This window comes from Hyperolius riggenbachi, chromosome 1 (assembly GCF_040937935.1).
Source record: "Hyperolius riggenbachi isolate aHypRig1 chromosome 1, aHypRig1.pri, whole genome shotgun sequence".
NCBI classification, from domain to species: Eukaryota; Metazoa; Chordata; class Amphibia; order Anura; family Hyperoliidae; genus Hyperolius; species Hyperolius riggenbachi.
This window is the reverse complement of record NC_090646.1, coordinates 23,782,207-23,801,591: the sequence shown is the minus strand read 5'-3', so window position 1 is coordinate 23,801,591 and position 19,385 is coordinate 23,782,207. Positions and strand designations below refer to the sequence as shown.

At 45.4% G+C, this 19,385-nt stretch overlaps 1 protein-coding gene across 1 annotated transcript; it reads right to left on the bottom strand.

Annotated features, from left to right (window-relative positions):
- Positions 1-4,336: 4,336 nt before the first annotated feature.
- On the bottom strand, positions 4,337-6,616 carry LOC137544801 (vomeronasal type-2 receptor 26-like). The gene is made up of 2 exons (XM_068265890.1): positions 6,529-6,616; positions 4,337-5,241 (listed from the first exon to the last, which is right to left on the bottom strand). Exons 1-2 carry the CDS (start codon positions 6,614-6,616, stop codon positions 4,337-4,339), a joined length of 993 nt encoding a protein of 330 aa, XP_068121991.1.
- Between the last annotated feature and the right edge of the window lie 12,769 nt (positions 6,617-19,385).

Here is a 19,385-nt window from a genome sequence, read left to right as displayed (position 1 = left end):
TGACCACATAGCACATAAAGAGCACCTGTCAGGGAGCACATAGCACATAAAGAGCACCAGTCAGGGAGCATTAACCACATAGCGCATAAAGAGCACCTGTCAGGGAGCACATAGCGCATAAAAAGCACCTGTCAGGGAGCATTAACCACATAGTGCAGGAAGAGTACCTGTCAGAGAGTGGTAACCACATAGTTCATAAAGAGCACCTGTTAGGGAGCAGTGACCACATAGCGCATAAAGAGCACCTGTTAGGGAGCAGTGACCACATAGTGCATGAAGAGCACCTGTCAGGGAGCAGTGACCGCATAGTGCATACAGAGCACCTGTCAGGGAGCATTAACCACATAGTGCATAAAAAGCACTTGTCAGGGAACAGTGACCACATAGCGCATAAAGAGAACCTGTCAGGGAGCATTAACAACATATTGCATGAAGAGCACCTGTCAGGGAGCAGTGACCACATAGTGAATGAAGAGCACCTGTTAGGGAGCATTAACGACACAGTACAGGAAGAGTACCTGTCAGGGGGTAGTGACCACATAGTGAATGAAGAGCACCTGTCAGGGAGCAGTGACCACATAGTGAATGAAGAGCACCTGTCAGGGAGCAGTGACCACATAGTGAATGAAGAGCACCTGTCAGGGGGCATTGATCACATAGTGCAAGAAGAGTACTGAGCCTCACAACTGTGTAGTTCAAAAGGTCAGTATGAAGCATAACAACAAACTAAAACTGAGCAATGGTTAACAATGTGGAGTAAATATACAAGAAAAAGAGGGGAAAAGGCATTGTCCTTACACACTGACACAGGTCTTGGTAAAGTGGAACAAAAGGAAAGAGGGGGGGGGGGGTACTGGGTAGTGGGTGGGTTGTTATCCGGCCTGCTGCCTGCAGTAATTATGCGAGTCTATCCAAAATAATAGATAAGACATGCAACAAACATCAGCTGCCTGACTCCCTTTGGATAAGTTTATTACTGTGCCCTAATTTTGGAGCAAGATAATTATAATATTGCTAATATTTTGTTGCTGTTCATTCCAGTTGTGAATGTCTAACACTACCCCCCCCCCCCCTGCTGTGGGCAGAACACTAACACTAACATTCCCCCTGTGGGCACTAACACTACCCCCCCTCCTGCTGTGGGCAGAGCACTAACACTAACCTTCCCACTGTGGGCACTAACACTAACCTTCCCCATCTACACACATTACACTAACCCCCACCTCCCCCATGGGCACAAACGTTAGCCTTCCCCTGTGTGCACAAATACTAACATCCACCATGTGGGCACGAACACTATCCACCCCCTCTACACACATAGCACTAACCTCCCCCCTGTGGGCACTAACACTAACCTCTCCCCTGTGATCACTAACACTACTCTACCCCCTGTGGGCACTAACACTATCCTCCCCACTCTACACCCTAACACTAACCTCCCCCTGTTGGCTCTCCCCCATGGGCACTAATACTAACCTCCCCCCATGGACACTAACATTAACCTCCACCCCCCATGGGCACTAACACTAGCCAACAATGTGCACAGGGGTGTCCGCGGGCTTCAGGCAGTACTTTATATCATGGGGAGTTCCTATGGCAGGAAGGGTCACCAATCCTCCTAAAATCCAGTCAATCCACACAATTCCCATAAGGAACTCAACCCTCAGCGGATGCTTATCCAACGATTTCCATTTATTGAAGTGTTACAAAGAGTATACACAGCATATCACTACCAGCACAACGTTTCGGGCGAGGTGCCCTTTCTCAAGTGCTCGAAGTTTCACACAGGAATAACACATTTATAAAACCATTACATATTGTAATGGTTTTATAAATGTGTTATTCCTGTGTAAAACCATTACAATATGTAATGGTTTTATAAATGTGTTATTCCTGTGTGAAACTTCGAGCACTTGAGAAAGGGCACCTCGCCCGAAACGTTGTGCTGATAGTGATATGCTGTGTATACTCTTTGTAACACTAACACTAGCCTCCACCTGTGGGCATCCACATTAACCTTTACACTAGCCTTCCCCATGGGCACTAACACTAACTTCCCCTTCATGGGCACTAACACTACCCACCCATGAGCACTGACACTAACTTCTTCCCTATGAGTTCTAACACTAACCTCCCCCCTGTGCGCACAAACAGTATCAATACTCTCAGTATACACTGCTACCAAAGAATGACTCTATAATATTGTAGTGCTACTTGTGGTTAACAGTCTGCTGTGTGTCCCAAAAAATAATCTGTTTATGTGTATGTTATATTGTAAGTGAGTTAATAGAATTTGGGTTGTTTGAGGACTGAGGACTATGTCATGTGAATTCTTTTTAGGGACAAACTGAAAAAAAAAACTGTAAAAAAAAAATAAAATTAAAACCATTACCATTTTCAAAGTCATGGTCACATTTCAGAAAAACCACATCCAAATGTTACAAAATACCAATACCTGGGAAAACCTGGGTCTCTAGTATTCAGAATTGTGACATTTATGGATTTTCTTAAATGTCCAGGGGTTTTGCTAAGGAAGGATGATTCTATTTCTTTTGGTGAAAAAACGGCCTTGAAAAAGCTATTGGCACTACTTGTGGCTAACAGTCTGCTGTGCCCAAAGTCTATCTTATTATGGTTTATCATTTTAGCCATGACAAGCAAGAGATAAGAAATTGGGGTGCTTGAGGGATGAGGCCTATGTCATGTGAATTATTTTTACTGACAAATAAAAAAACAAAAAAAAACTGTAAGAAGGATCACCCATAACTAAAGTACGCATATTACACTGCAAGGACTGTGTGTAGCTTTGGCATGCTAATTTATCGCCCGCAGCTTGTGCGCAGTAGCTTTACAGCACTTTGATGAGTCTACCTGTTTTTCTCTTATCTACCTAACTGTTGATGAGAGCATTTGCACTATCTTGGTTTTGCTCCTTGGATATATATTTGTATTTTACACTGCAGCTTGTTTGGTTCTGTGTAACTTTTGCTAGATACACACCATACAATTTTCTGGCAGATTTACGTGCCAGATCGATTATTTCCAACAATCAAATTCAATCTGAATTTCAATCAATTTTTCAACTTTCTGATACTTTTTTAAAATTGTTTTTACGATCAGTATTCATTCAGTTCTATGAAAATTGATTGAAAAAAGATCGAAAAAAAACAATTAAATAAACGATTGGAAATTCAAAAAAATCAATCGAAATTCAGATCGGACATGTTGAAAAGAATCAATCTGGCAGGTAAATCTGCCAGAAAATGTTATGGTGCATACCTAGCATAACTCATACCCCACTTAGGGGCTATTTCCACTGGGGGTCGCGGCTCCCATTCTGCTGCATAGCTGTATGGAGGGGATATGCTGCATACATGTTAAATAATAATACTGCATAATTATGATGGGCTCGGGATTGCTGCATTTTTCACATTGGGGGTGAAAGGCCCTAAGAATTGCTGAATTTGTCACATTGGGGGTGAAAGGCCATCAGGATTGCTGCATTGGTCACTTGGGGCCTCTGGAGTTGCCAGTGAATTGGGTGTGAAATAACCTGTTGCATCTATTAATATAGTCTTTAAAAAAAAACCTTTAAAAAATGACCACACCCACAATTTTGCTTCACCCTAAAAGTGTGCAGTTAGCCTCACCCTCATGTCTATCCAAAATTTTGGTGTCCTGCTTTTTTGGGCCTTTTGTCTGTCAAAAATTGGAAATTAGGTTGGCAAAGAGGGAAAAGGGGGAGTGAATATATTGGAAAGGCTCATCAAAGTTTTAGTAGGGGTCCTATATGCGTCTTGGCTTACTTTAAGTGGTATGAAATTCAGTATTTCCTCTTTGTTCTAAAAGATTATTTACAGCATAAAATCTACTACCACGAAAAAATTTAGTACTAGCATAACAGCATTCAAAGTTATTCAGTGAAAAGCTCCTTGCTTTGGTGGAAAGCTTCTGGCTGCATCCAAAGAGGTGATAACATTATCCTTTGTTTACATTCCTTTGTCAGATACATTTAGTAAACATTAGCAAACTGCCGAAACTGAGTGGATTAAGCTGAGAAGCAGAAAGAGCTAAGAAGTGGTCACGAGATAGATTTTAATATATAAATACAGTAGCTATGCAATAAAATGCAATGGCAGTTTTAGGAGCAGATAAACTGTACTTTGGGGATGTGTAACTTGTAAACAGACAATATTACCTATGCACAAAAACAAATATGATAACTTAATGTGTAATAAAAAGTAGGAAAACAATTTTTATAAATGGTTATATCATAGTTTTAATTCTCTTTACACTTCAAATATTAAGGAAAGAATTACTAGTTTAGCTTCCTCTGTCATTTATTTGGTTTTAACAGCACCTGCCTAGTGTTTAACTCTGGCTTTAGGAGAATAATGATTAGTTTAGGAAAAAATATGCAACTTAAAAATCCAGCACTTGAAGCAAGTATGGCAAATATCTGGACAGCCACCATGTATTTCCCTCTGGTGCTCAGATAGGCCGGGATCATGGCAATCCAGACACTGCAGAACACCAGCATGCTGAACGTGATGTACTTGGCCTCATTAAAGATGTCCGGTAATGTCCTCACCATGAAAGCCAGAAGAAAACTCACAGCTGCTAGAAACCCCATATAACCCAACACAGAGTAGAAGCCAATCACTGACCCCTCATTACACTGAATGATGATCTTCCCAGGATGAAAGGACATGTCATACTCCTGATAGGGAGGAGACACTGACAGCCAAATAGAACAAATCAGAACTTGGACAGAAGAACAGATAAACACAACATAATTAGACAATTTACGGCCAACCCACTTTTTCCAAGGGCTGCCAGGTTTGGTAGACTTGAAAGCAATGCAGACTACAATAGTTTTGGCCAGAATACAGGAAACAGAAATTGAAAAGATAACCCCAAACAATGTTTGTCTCAGCATGCAGGTTGTATCTACAGGTCGTCCAAGAAACAAGAATATGGAGAGGAAGCTCAGCAGGATGGAGGCCAGGAGAATGATGCTCACAGTACGATTATTGGCTTTAACTACTGGAGTGTCCCAATAGAAAATAAAAACTCTCAAAAAAATTGCAGTGATGATGGCGCCTAACAGAGAGATGATGGAAAAGACGAGACTCAGATTATCTTCAGCAAATGACAAATACTCTAATGCTTTGTTAATGCATGTTGTCTTCTTCTCATCTGCCCATTCTTCATCAGGACATTTCCGGCATTTTTCACTGTCTATGCACAAGAACAAGCAGTAATTAAACCATGAATAACAGACTATGGTCTTGGTTCACAAAACGGTGCTAACTGCTAGCATGCTGTGAAAAGTACTTCGCACAAAATTTTGCGTGATAACGGTTATCGCGTGCAAAATTTGCGTTATTGCGCAAAAGTGAAAGCGTGGAAAAATCGCGTTAACGCATGAGCTCGAATGTTTGCTCACAGTAACCGTTATCACGGGAAAAACGTTTTTCACGTGAAAACACACTAAAATGCGCGAAAAGCCGTGCTAACAGTTAACGCCATTTTGTGAATCAAACCCTATGAGTGCTAAGCAATATTCAATCTCTCCTTTGGTCTGCATAGAGGAAGGCTAATAACCTGGAAAACTGGTGGTTGAATGAAACTGTGGAGGACACCACAGTCATACTACACCTTGGAACTAATGTTTCTCATAAATTGTTTTGGGCAACTAGAAGATACCCTTAAAGCTACTGAAATGTCATGCACTGGGAAATACTATGAATATATTTTTGGCATATAAAATGTATTTTTTCCCCTTAAAAAATGGGGAGAAAAAGGTGTACTTGTTAGTACGTCGTCGGTGAGCTTCTCATGACCCAGGTCATGCTCGTGTTAGGGCTGAATAGCCCTTGCATGGGGGGTTTTAGTACCATTAACAATATTATATTCACCCGTATTACTAAATAAAAACAAGGAACACCAAGAGCCCCAATAGTGTAATATGTACTGGTAAATGGTTACTAGATAGAGTAAATGTTAATACTCACAAACCAGGGTTACCATTAGGCAACCACTGTAAAGGCAGGTGGGGAGATTAACCTGACCCCACTCAGGAATAAGAAGTCGCTCTCTGTAGATGAGAAAAAGGGGTTCAACCCTCCACCCAGGGTGGACTCAATATTATGCAGGAGAACAGAGGCGCCAAAAGGATAAAAGGAAGCTAAATGAGCTTAAAAACCAAATTTTTGGTAAATAGAGGAGGTAGTGGTGGACTTACCTCCTCCAAGTAGACACACAACGACTGTAGTAAACACAGTCAATATATTTTATTTATGAACTCCAAATATGCAACGCGTTTCGCAGGTTTGATCCCGCTTCATCAGGCAATAACAACAGAGCAATAGCATATGTGGTCAGTAGAAGAGCCAGGCACCTCTGACAGACAGAGGTGCCTGGCTCTTCTACTGACCACATAAATAAAATATATTGACTGTTTTTACTACAGTCATTGTGTGTCTACTTGGAGGAGGTAAGTCCACCACTACCTCCTCTATTTACCAAGAATTTGGTTTTTAAGCTCATTTAGCTTCCTTTTATCCTTTTGGCGCCTCTGTTCTCCTGCATCACCCGTATTACTGTTTGACATGGACCTAGGTGTCTCTACTCTGTCTCTGTGGTTTTAATTTAGGTTGACTTTCGTCTGTTTTTTGGCTAATATTAATTAATAAAATTTGATACTGTTTTGACATTATATACTGTGTGAAACTGGATTGTTTCTAGGTACACATACTACTCACAGTGGCGCTGTTTCAGAAAACTTTTTTCTTTGTTGCCAAATTTACTTACCTGGGGGTTCCTCCTAGAAGCCTATGTACAATGATGAGCAAAAATGCATATTTTTTTTTCACATTAATGTTTGTTATAATTAATATAAAATTAGACATTAGTGTGAAAATGCCATAGAAAATAATGTTATAATAAGTTTGTGATTTTCCACTATTTCACAAATTTTTGCACTAAAATAATCTATTTCTGTTCTTTTTGCTAATTTTTACAGTAAAAATAATGAGTTTTGTTTAACCATATTGCAAAAATACAATGTATTTTTGTGAATATTTTCTTGAAATAACTGATGCGATCAGCAGAAGCCAGCACAAGGGGAAAAGTGTGAGAGAGAAAAGGTTTCTGATCACCGCCAGCGCGTGAATGAGATGAACCATGTTGCCGCTGCATATACTACTTATACATGAGGAGTGGAGGAGGACACAAGGGGGAGCAGAGGTGGACACATGGAGGAGGGCAAAGTAGGAAACACCGGGGAAGGTGAGGACACACAGGGCAGAGGAAGACACATGGAACAAAGGATGACACACACTGGGCAGAATGGGACATATGGGGACAGAGGGGAACAGATGTGGGACATAAGGGGGGACATGGGGGACAGGAGGTCACATAGGAGAAACAGGAGGACTGGACACAAGGGGGGGGGGGCACAGGAGGACACATCTACAAGTCACTCTTGGACCATGGATGCACCAGGTTTAGTAGATTTTTTTCCCAGTTTTTTCCTCTAAGTCTTGGTGCGTCTTAAAGTCCGGAGAGTTTTATTTGCCAAAAAAAATAGGGTAGCTCTTATTTCATGAAACACTACTAACAAATTCTTTACATCTGCAGTTTTGGAAAGCAGACTGAAATGCAAAGCCAATAAAAGGTAGATACTTACCACTGTTCAGTGAAGTCTCTGAGTGCTCTAGAGCAGTGTTCCCTAACCCTGTCCTCAAGGCCAACCAACAGTGCATGTTTTGTAGAAATCCAGAGAGGTAGTTAATTTGCTCTGCTGAGACACTAATTACCTCACCTGTGAATGTTTGTGGTTTTCTGCAAAACGTGCACTGTTGGTGGGCCTTGAGGACAGGGTTGGGGAACTCTGCTCTAGAGGCTTCACTAATCCTCCACGACCCCTCCACTCCCCATGTGTAAGTATATGCAGTGGAAATCCAGGGCTCCAGTGGAGATCAGAGACCTCTCCATTCTCACTGCACCCTACAATGATCAGAGACCTTTGCCTCTCTCACTGCACCCCTTCGCCAGACTACCTGCGATCTGGACCCTGGCCCCACTAAGTTCATGTTGAAATGCCCTGAACTATTTACACCGGCATTCCACAAAATAGTCAACGGCTCCTTACAAGAAGGGTGGTTTCCCTCTACTCTGAAAGAAGCAATCGGTCAGGCCACTACTCAAGAAACCATCCTTAGACCCAGATGCTCTAAACAGCTACAGACCTGTCTCAAACCTCCCCTTTCTGGGAAAAGTTATTGAAAAGGCTGTCTATCTCCAACTTGAAGCCAGGCTCTCCAGAAACAACATCCTTGACCCTCTTCAAACTGGCTTCAGGAAATATCACAGCTGTGAAACAGCCCTCACCCAGATTTGCAATGATCTGCTCATTGCAAGAGACAAGGGTCAATGTTCCATCCTGATTTTGCTCGACCTCTCAGCGGCTTTTGACACAGTCGATCATGAAATCTTGCTCAACAGGCTTCAAGAGTACTGTGGCATAGATGGCATTGTTCTCCGGTGGTTCAACTCCTTCCTGGCAGGCAGAACTAGTGTTGGGCGAACATCTAGATGTTCGGGTTCGGGCCGAACAGGCCGAACATGGCCGCGATGTTCGGGTGTTCGACCCGAACTCCGAACATAATGGAAGTCAATGGGGACCCGAACTTTTGTGGTTTGTAAAGCCTCCTTACATGCTACATACCCCAAATTTACAGGGTATGTGCACCTTGGGAGTGGGTACAAGAGGAAAAAAATTTTAGCAAAAAGAGCTTATAGTTTTTGAGAAAATCGATTTTAAAGTTTCAAAGGGAAAACTGTCTTTTAAATGCGGGAAATGTCTGTTTTCTTTGCACAGGTAACATGCTTTTTGTCGGCATGCAGTCATAAATGTAATACATATAAGAGGTTCCAGGAAAAGGGACCGGTAATGCTAACCCAGCAGCAGCACACGTGATGGAACAGGAGGAGGGTGGCGCAGGAGGAGAAGGCCACGCTTTGAGACACAACAACCCAGGCCTTGCATGAGGACAAGAAGCGTGCGGATAGCATGCTTTGTACCACCATGCAGTCATAAATGTAATAAAGATAAGTGGTTCAATAAACAGGGACCACGCGGCAACGCTAACCCAGCAGCAGCACACGTGATGGAACAGGAGGAGGCGCAGGAGGAGAAGGCCACGCTTTGTGAGACACAACAACCCAGGCCTTGCATGAGGACAAAAAGCGTGCGGATAGCATGCTTTGTACCGCCATGTAGTCATAAATGTAATAAAGATAAGAGGTTCCATAAACAGGGACCGGCAACGGTAACCCAGCAGCAGCAGCAGCAGCAGCAGCACACGTGATGGAACAGGAGGAGGCGCAGGAGGAGAAGGCCACGCTTTGTGAGACACAACAACCCAGGCCTTGCATGAGGACAAAAAGCGTGCGGATAGCATGCTTTGTACCGCCATGTAGTCATAAATGTAATAAAGATAAGAGGTTCCATAAACAGGGACCGGCAACGGTAACCCAGCAGCAGCAGCAGCAGCAGCAGCACACGTGATGGAACAGGAGGAGGCGCAGGAGGAGAAGGCCACGCTTTGTGAGACACAACAACCCAGGCCTTGCATGAGGACAAAAAGCGTGCGGATATAGCAGCAATGCTTTTTGCCGCCATGCAGTCATAAATGTAATACAGATGAGAGGTTTAATAAACAGGGACCGGAAACGCTAAACCATCCCAGATGTTCATCGGTCATGTTACTTGGTTGGGGTCCAGGAGTGTTGCGTAGTCGTTTCCAATCCAGGATTGATTCATTTTAATTTGAGTCAGACGGTCTGCATTTTCTGTGGAGAGGCGGATACGCCGATCTGTGATGATGCCTCCGGCAGCACTGAAACAGCGTTCCGACATAACGCTGGCTGCCGGGCAAGCCAGCACCTCTATTGCGTACATTGCCAGTTCGTGCCAGGTGTCTAGCTTCATGCCCGGTTTCAGGTCCAGCGGTGCCAGCCACAAATCCGTCTGTTCCTTTATTCCCCTCCAAATTTCCTCCCCTGTGTGCTGCTTATCCCCAAGGCAGATCAGCTTCAGCAACGCTTGCTGACGCATGCCAACAGCTGTGCTGCACTGCTTCCACGATCCTACTGCTGCTGGTGCTGGGTTAGCATTTCCGGATGAGGTACAGCTTTGAGATGCGTTGGAGGAGAAGGAGTCAGAGAGGTAGGTGCTGCTGTTGTTATCCAGCTGTTTGCGGCGTGGGCAACACCCGCGCCGTAGCAGGTGAGAAATCGCTGCCAGGCTCCACAAGGTTCACCCAGTGCGCGGTAAGGGAGATGTATCGACCCTGGCCGAACGCACTCGTCCAGGTGTCAGTGGTGAGGTGAACCTTGCAGGCAACGGCATTCTTCAAGCTTCGGGTTATTTAGCTGACCACGTGCTCATGCAACTCAGGCACTGCAGAGCGCGCAAAGTGGTAGCGGCTGGGAACCACGTAACGTGGGATGGCCACTGACATCATGCCCTTGAAGCTGTTTGTCTCCACCACTCGATATGGCAGCATTTCGCAGGCCAGAAGCTTGGCTATGCTGGCTGGCTGTTACTGCCACGGCCCGGGGGTCATTTGCTGGCAATTTCCTCTTGTGCTCAAACATCTCAGAGACAGACAACTCAACCGTAGCGCTGCACACCGAAGGGCTGTTGGTTGTTGTGTTTGATGAACACTGGGAGACCTCAAGAGCACTAGTCCGGAAAGTGACAGTGTCAGCATCGTCTGATGTTTGTGAATGTTGTGAACCACGCAATGGCTGGGCTACTGCTGCTGCTGAGGCGGGTCTGGTGGTGAGTCTGGTGAACCCAAGGGAGGCAGTGTTGCTGGTGGTACCCTGTCCTGCCGCGTTTGCCCACAGAGTGGGATGTTTGGATAGAATGTGGCGGCTCATGCTGGTGGTGGAGAGGTTGTTAATACTTTTCCCCCTGCTCAGGCGGGTCTTGCACACCTTGCAAATCGCCATGGTAACATCCTCAGTGCAGTCTTCAAAGAAAGCCCAGACTTTAACTGGCTGAGGACTCGGACCTCGTGCGTGATGTGCTGGTGCTGCTTAACCCACTGCTGGACGCTTGAGAGGTCATCCAAGTAATTATCTGGTCCTGTTCTTTTGGATCTGTGAGGGTTGTTGTCCTGGACAACATGGGCAGTATTGAGTGGGTTTTCTTGGGTGCTCCCCTGTGGCCTGTACGTGAACCGTCAGGGGAAACACCTCTTCCCTTGCCCCTCCCTCTTTCACCGGATTTCTTCCTCATTTCACTTATCCTTAAAGTACACGCTGACTGGCAGCAGTACAGTGGCAGTACAGAAATGCTATACAGTGGTGGGTGAGCGGTGTACCACTATTGTCAGCAGTGACACAGAGCACAATGCTATACAGTGGCGGGTGAGCGGTGTACTACTGTTCCCAGCAGACACAGAGTGGAAGTAAACACAATGCTATATAGTGTGGCTGAGCCGTGTACACAGAGTGGCATTAAACACAATGCTATATAGTCTGCTATATAGTCACCCCGAACAGGGTGATGTTCTGCAGAACCCGAACAGTGGCAAACACTGTTCGCCCAACACTACTGGGAGGGAACGCAGATTTTAGTACCTAAACACACGATACAACATGTTTTCCGGGGTCGGACTCTGAGGCACATACAGATGGTCCCGATCATCATCCTCATCATACAACTCTTCTCCTGAGTCTGACCCACCCACCACCTCTGCCACCCCAACATCCCCAGACACAGACCCCTCATCGTCCTCAACATTAACTTGGGATGCTGGCCTGAGCCAGACCTCCTCCTCCACATCAGGCCCCATCATCTCCTCAATGGCAGCCCTCATTAATCGCTCTGGCGACGGACTGATGGACACAACGTTCTCCTCCGGGGAGGGCTGCTGCTGACCACTGGCTGCTGGGGTGGATGTTATAGCTTGCGTGGGGCGTTGGCTGTTGCTGTTGTTGGGAGTGCTGCTCACAGCGGAGGTCTCTGGGGAACTCATGTTGAGCTCATATAGTGGTTGACGGTGAGTGGAGTATTACTGATCCCAGCAATATACACACTGACTGGCAGAGTACGCAATGCTATATAGTGTGGCTGAGCGGTGTACACAGAGTGGCAGTAAACACAATGCTATATAGTCTGGCTGAGCGAGCGGTGTACTACTGTTCCCAGCAGAATCAGAGTGGCAGTAAACAATGGTATATAGTCTGGCTGAGCGGTGTACACAGAGTGTCAGTAAACAATGGTATATAGTCTGGCTGAGCGAGCGGTGTACTACTGTTCCCAGCAGAATCAGAGTGGCAGTAAACAATGGTATATAGTCTGGCTGAGCGGTGTACACAGAGTGTCAGTAAACAATGGTATATAGTCTGGCTGAGCGGTGTACACACAATGCTATATAGTCTGCTATATAGTGTCAGTAAACAATGGTATATAGTCTGGCTGAGCGAGCGGTGTACTACTGTTCCCAGCAGAATCAGAGTGGCAGTAAACAATGGTATATAGTCTGGCTGAGCGGTGTACACAGAGTGTCAGTAAACAATGGTATATAGTCTGGCTGAGCGAGCGGTGTACTACTGTTCCCAGCAGAATCAGAGTGGCAGTAAACAATGGTATATAGTCTGGCTGAGCGGTGTACACAGAGTGTCAGTAAACAATGGTATATAGTCTGGCTGAGCGGTGTACACAGAGTGTCAGTAAACAATGGTATATAGTCTGGCTGAGCGGTGTACACAGAGTGGCAGTAAACACAATGCTATATACTCTGGCTGAGCGAGCGGTGTACTACTGTTCCCAGCAGACACAGAACAGTAAACAGAATGCTATATAGTGTGGCTGAGCGAGCGGTGTACCACTATTCCCAGCAGACACAGAACAGTAAACAGAATGCTATATAGTGTGGCTGAGCGAGCGGTGTACCACTATTCCCAGCAGACACAGAACAGTAAACAGAATGCTATATAGTGTGGCTGAGCGAGCGGTGTACCACTATTCCCAGCAGACACAGAACAGTGAACAGAATGCTATATAGTGTGGCTGAGCGAGCGGTGTACCACTATTCCCAGCAGACACAGAACAGTGAACAGAATGCTATATAGTGTGGCTGAGCGAGCGGTGTACCACTATTCCCAGCAGACACAGAACAGTGAACAGAATGCTATATAGTGTGGCTGAGCGAGCGGTGTACCACTATTCCCAGCAGACACAGAACAGTAAACAGAATGCTATATAGTGTGGCTGAGCGAGCGGTGTACCACTATTCCCAGCAGACACAGAACAGTAAACAGAATGCTATATAGTGTGGCTGAGCGAGCGGTGTACCACTATTCCAAGCAGACACAGAACAGTGAACAGAATGCTATATAGTGTGGCTGAGCGAGCGGTGTACCACTATTCCCAGCAGACACAGAGTGGCAGTAAACAGAATGCTATATAGTGTGGCTGAGCGAGGTACACAGAGTGGCAGTAAACAGAATGCTATATAGTGTGGCTGAGCAAGCGGTGTACTACTATTCCCAGCAGACACAGAGTGGCAGTAAACAGAATGCTATATAGTGTGGCTGAGCGAGGTACACAGAGTGGCAGTAAACAGAATGCTATATAGTGTGGCTGAGCAAGCGGTGTACTACTGTTCCCAGCAGTGACACAATGACAGGGGGGACCCTGGCTAGCGTGGCTGGAGCGCGAACTACCCTGCCTGCCTACCCAAAGCTAAACCCACAGACAAATGGCGGAGATATGACGTGGTTCGGGTATTTATTTACCCGAACCACGTGACAGTTCGGCCAATCAGAGCGCGTTCGGGTCCGAACCACGTGACCCGTTCGGCCAATCACAGCGCTAGCCGAACGTTCGGGGAACGTTCGGCCATGCGCTCTTAGTTCGGCCATATGGCCGAACGGTTTGGCCGAGCACCGTCAGGTGTTCGGCCGAACTCGAACATCACCCGAACAGGGTGATGTTCTGCAGAACCCGAACAGTGGCGAACACTGTTCGCCCAACACTAGGCAGAACACAAAGAGTAGCCTTAGGGCCCTTCCTCTCCAACCCTATTCCACTAAAATACGGTGTACCTCAGGGTGCAATATTATCCCCCTTTCTTTTCACCATATACATGCTGCCACTTGGAGAAATCATACAAAAACATGGCCTGACATATCATTGCTATGCTGATGACACCCAGCTATATTTGTCATTCAAACCTGGTGTCACAGACCCTACTCCACAAATAAACACCTGCTTAGCTGAGCTTCAGGAGTGGATGAATAATAATTGGCTAAAACTTATTGCTGACAAAACTGAGGTTCTTGTTATCGAGGGCCAGGGCTCAACAGCAAAGCAGCCCCAGTCTCAACCAACACCGCTAAGGATAGGGAGCTCAGACCTGAACAACTCAGACTGTGTGCGCAGCCTGGGAGTACTGATTGATGGGAAATTAAGCTTCAGGAATCAAATCTCAGCTGTTGTGAAACATTCCTTCTTTCACCTAAGGAATATTGAAAGGATTAAACACCTAATTTCTTTAGAGGATCTTCCAACCCTAGTTCATGCCTTCGTCACATCAAGGTAAGACTACTGCAACATCCTCTACACAGGCCTGCATAAGAAAGACCTACGCCGCCTGCAATTAGTACAGAATGCCGCCGCAAGGCTGTTAACGAGCCAACCCCGCCATTGCCACATAACACCAACCCTGTGCTCACTCCACTGGCTACCGATGAAATGGAGAATTCTGTTTAAGATTGGCTTACTGACATTCAAATCCTTGCACAATCTGGGCCCTGGATACCTGAAGGACTTGTTGCAACAGCATCACACCCCCCACAATCTTAGATCAAAAGGACGTAACATCTTGGTCACCCCCAGAGTCCACCTCAAAACCTTTGGAGACAGAGCCTTTTGTCATGCTGCCCCTACACTTTGGAACTCTCTGCCACACCCAATCAGGACAGCTCCATCCCTGGAAGCATTTAAGTCTAAACTCAAAACCTACCTCTTCAGTCTGGAATTCATGAACATCTGACTATCTCCTCTGTAACACAACCCAGCCTGCAACCGTGTATTAATCTGAGACACAACTATGCGCTTTGAGTCCTATGGGAGAAAAACGCTTTACAAATTTTATTGTATTGTATTGTATTGTTGCCGGCTTCTGCTGATGAGGCAATCAGTAGAATCCAGCACTAGGGGAGCAGTAAGAGTAAGAGATAGTAGAAGTCTTTGATCACCTCCCAAGCCATGGATGAGGTGAGCCGTGCGGCCGCAGCCTATACTTATACACAGGGAGCAGAGGTGGACACACGGGGGGGGGGGGGGGCAAAGGAAGAACCACTGGGGGCAGAGGAGGACACACAGGGGGCAGAGGAAGATACACAGGGGAAAAAGGAAGACACGCGGGGGCCAGCAAGGGACACACAGAGGACAGAAGGGGACAGAAGGGCACACATGGGGGACAGAAGAGGACACAGGAGCACATATGGGGAAACAGGAAGACAAATGAGGTACAAGGGGGACACAATAATTGGGGAGAACATCTACAAGACGTTCCTGGTCCATGGATGCACCAGCTTTAGAATACTTTTTCTCTTGGTTTTTGCGCTCTTAACGTGGGCGTGACTTATAGTCCGGAGAGTCTTATATGCCAAAAAATAGGGTCGCTCTCATATCACGAAACACTAGCTAATTCTTTATACTAGCAGTTTTGCAAAAACAGACTAAAATGCAAAGCTGATAAAAGGTAGATACTTACCCCTGTTGGGTGAACTCTCTGGGTGCTCTAGAGGCTTCCCCAATTCTCCACGACCCCTTTTCTACTGACCCCTGATGCTCTTCCCTGTGCAGCCACACCTCCCTCCATGTATGAGCATGGCTGCACTGCACAGGTGCCAGTGGGGCTTTTACTTGCACAGTAGCACGTAGCTGCTCATGCGCGGAGGAAAAAGCCATGCACAAGCTCCTCCGTGTTACTGCTGCACTGCAGCGGTGCTTGTACATAGAGTGGAGCCAGGCCGTGAGCAATATCCAACATTAATGTTAAACATTTCAAAAATGGTCCCAGTACAGGAACAGAGGGGCATAGGGAAAATGGGGAAGCCTCTGGACCATTTGGAGGTTTCTCCCTACGGTGGTAAGTAACTTTTTTTGTCTTACTACAGGCACCCTTTAAAGAGACACTGAAGCGAAAAAAAAAAAAAATATGATATAGTGAATTGGTTATGTACTATGAATAATTACTAGAAGATTAGCAGCAAAGAAAATATTCTCATACTTTTATTTTCAGATATATAGTGTTTTTTCTAACATTGCATCATTCTATAATATGTGCAGATTACACAACACTCAGCATTCAAAATGAGTCTTTCAGAGCAGTCTGTGAACTAATGACCTCTCCTCTAGCAGAGGAAAAGTAAATAGTCCAGGAACAGTTGAGATAATAAAAGTCAGATAACAGCCCTCTCCACGACTAACTTAAGGTGGCCATACACTGGTCGATTTGCCATCAGATTCGACCAACAGATAGATCCCTCTCTGATCGAATCTGATCAGAGAGGGATCGTATGGCCACCTTTACTGCAAACAGATTGTGAACCGATTTCAGCCTGAAACCGTTCACAATCTGTTGTGGTGGTGGTGCTGCTGCCGCCACTCCCCCCCCCCCCCCCCCCGCCGCATACATTACCTGCTCCGCCGGCGCGACTCCCGGGTCTCTCTCCGCTCTTCTTCTCCGCTCTGGTCTCCGGCTCCAGCATGCTTCACTTCTTCCTGCCCGGCAGGAAGTTTAAACAGTAGAGTGCCCTCTACTGTTTAAACTTCCTGCCAGGCAGGAATAAGTGAAGGCATGCCGGAGACCAGAGCGGAGAAGAGCGGAGACGAGCGGGGGCAGTCGCGCCGGCGGAGCAGGTAATGTATGCGGGCTCTATTGCGTCGGTCGTCGGGCACTCGAACGCCGCTAGCGATGCGCTCTTTACCCGCGGGCAATCGACGGTAATTTTCCGCACGGCGCGATCGACGGGATCGGACGAAATGAATCGAAATTCGGCGTGTAGCGCGAACGATTGGCAGCAGATTCGATCCCAGTGATCGAATCTGCTGTCGAAACGGCGGTAAATCGGGCCAGTGTATGGCCAGCTTTAGTCGGAGAGCTTAATGGCTTGTTTGCATAGAGATAACAACTGGAGTTTCTCAACTCTTCCTGTACTGGAAACAATTACACTGATGTATCTGATCTTAATGTTTTATTTCTTAGCTGTGCTACACATAGAAATCATAATATCATCATTTTTTTTTCGCTTCAGTGTCTCTTTAAAGCAAATCTGAAGTAAAAAATAAACTTATGTGATAATTAATGAATTGTATGTGTGGTATGGGTAACAAATAGGTCATTAGTAGCAAAGGAAAAGGTCTCATGTTGTTTTCCAGCACAGGAAGAAAAAAAAAAAACACTTGAGTTGTTATCTGTGCAAACGAGCTTCTCTGAGCTATTCAACCAACGTGGTCAAACTCGGTCTTGTTCTTAAAATTGCTTAAACAGTCAAGAAACAGTGAGAGACAGCTTGAGATAAGGTTTTATTGCAGGAAAGTGCAAAGGGTCTTTAGTTGTGCTTTGTTTTACACTTTAAAGGGAACCAGAGACAAACGTTTCACACAAAATAAACATATCAGTCGATAGCTTGTAAAGAAGAAATGCTCTACCTGATAATTTTGCCGCTCTGGTGTGCCTTTTAGAGTATTTTTATCCATTATTGCTCCAGGAAAAATCCAACGGCCACCATCTCATATCCCTTCTGCTTCCGGGTTATGAGTTGTTCTGCATGTGCTGTCTAGGCTCTATGAAACTATAGACAAGCAGGGCTGCTGCTGTTGCCGTTAATCTGTGTGCTTTCAACTATTCTGGTATGCTGTGTGGCTGCCTGTAGAAAGTGTCTCTCATAGGAATGAAACTGCAGTGACTGCACAGTGCACACAGATCACACAGCCACACGTGTCTGTTGTTTCAGAGCTTCTTTCTCAGCAGATCAGCCCCTCCCAGTCATCAGAGCTCTGAGTATGCAAAGCAGGAAAGCAGAGCCAGGAGGGGGCGGACTTGGGCTTGAAAAGACTTCACAGAAGACAGAAGTCAGTCGGGGATTCTTATCACAGCTGATAACAGGCAGACTGAGCAGAAAAGGATGAAACTAAAAGCAGGGTAGGTGTTTACTGTCATGTTCCCACTGATAAATGTAGTAAAATACATGAGGGTGCTTCGTCTCTGGTTCTCCTTAAAATACAGGGTGAGGTTTCTAATCTGCTAATATGACAGAATGATGCAATATTATAGATAAAGCTAAGTAAATGAAAATACAAATATGAGACTCTTTTCTTTGCTACTAATATTTTATTAATTACCCATACTACACATACAATGTATTACTTCATGAGTTCATTTTTGCTTTAGTGTCACTTTAAGACAAACTAAGATCCAAAGACCATGGAAGTTGACTGAGGCAGAATTAAAGTGGTCTGTTAACTGTATAGAGGATTGTATAAGGATTGGTGCTATCTTCAATGTCAGCAGCATTTCCCTTTGTACAGCTGTCATTAGTTCTGAGGGCATAATGCTTAGGTTCAGCAATGTCTCCGACCTTTCTAACCCAATACAATGAGTCACCAAAAGTAAGTAAAACTACTTACACCCTGGCTACTCAGTGACATTGTTGTGAACAATCTGTGAGCAAAGTGACAAGTCAGAGTATTTTTTTTTTTGCCTTTGAAGGCTTGTTTCTAGTGTTAGAAGCCAATAAGCATAGCTCTTAACTTCTGAGAACTAAATGCATTTGTCCTTCTTTCTTCCTCATTTGTCCCTCTTTCAGGATTCATGTACAGATCTATGTACTGTAAATATGTGTATCTTTCTTCTGAAGAATATGTTATTTCCATCATATAAATGGATATACAGTACTGTATTATATTGTATTGTACTGTATTGTATTGTGATGGCCCAACATTGCCTGGGTATTTGGCTGGTGTTGGCTCCGTCCACGTTTATTAACCCTAACACACAATTACTCAATGACCAAGTTTGTGAGCTTTGCGGTGTTTGGCATTAGTGATGGGCGAACACCTGGATGTTCGGGTTCGGGAAAGTTCGCCGAACATGACCGAGATGTTCGGCATGTTCGGGCCGAACCCCGAACTTTCCGAACATCCAGCTTTTGGGGGCCATATGGGGTCGCAGGCATAAGGGGGGAGCATGCCCCGATCGCGGGGGGGGGTCGGAAATTCCCCCCACCCCCTCCGCTAGCGCTCCCCCCTCTGCCTGCTTCCCCATTCAAAAGTTTAAGCAAAG

Coding starts and splice junctions, on each gene's coding strand:
- LOC137544801 (XM_068265890.1), bottom strand. CDS start 6,616: ATGTCAAACAGTAATACGGGTGATGCAGGAGAACAGAGGCGCCAAAAG. Junction 5,242..6,528: donor GCTTAAAAACCAAATTCTTG/GTAAATAGAGGA, acceptor TCTTGTGCATAG/ACAGTGAAAAATGCCGGAAA.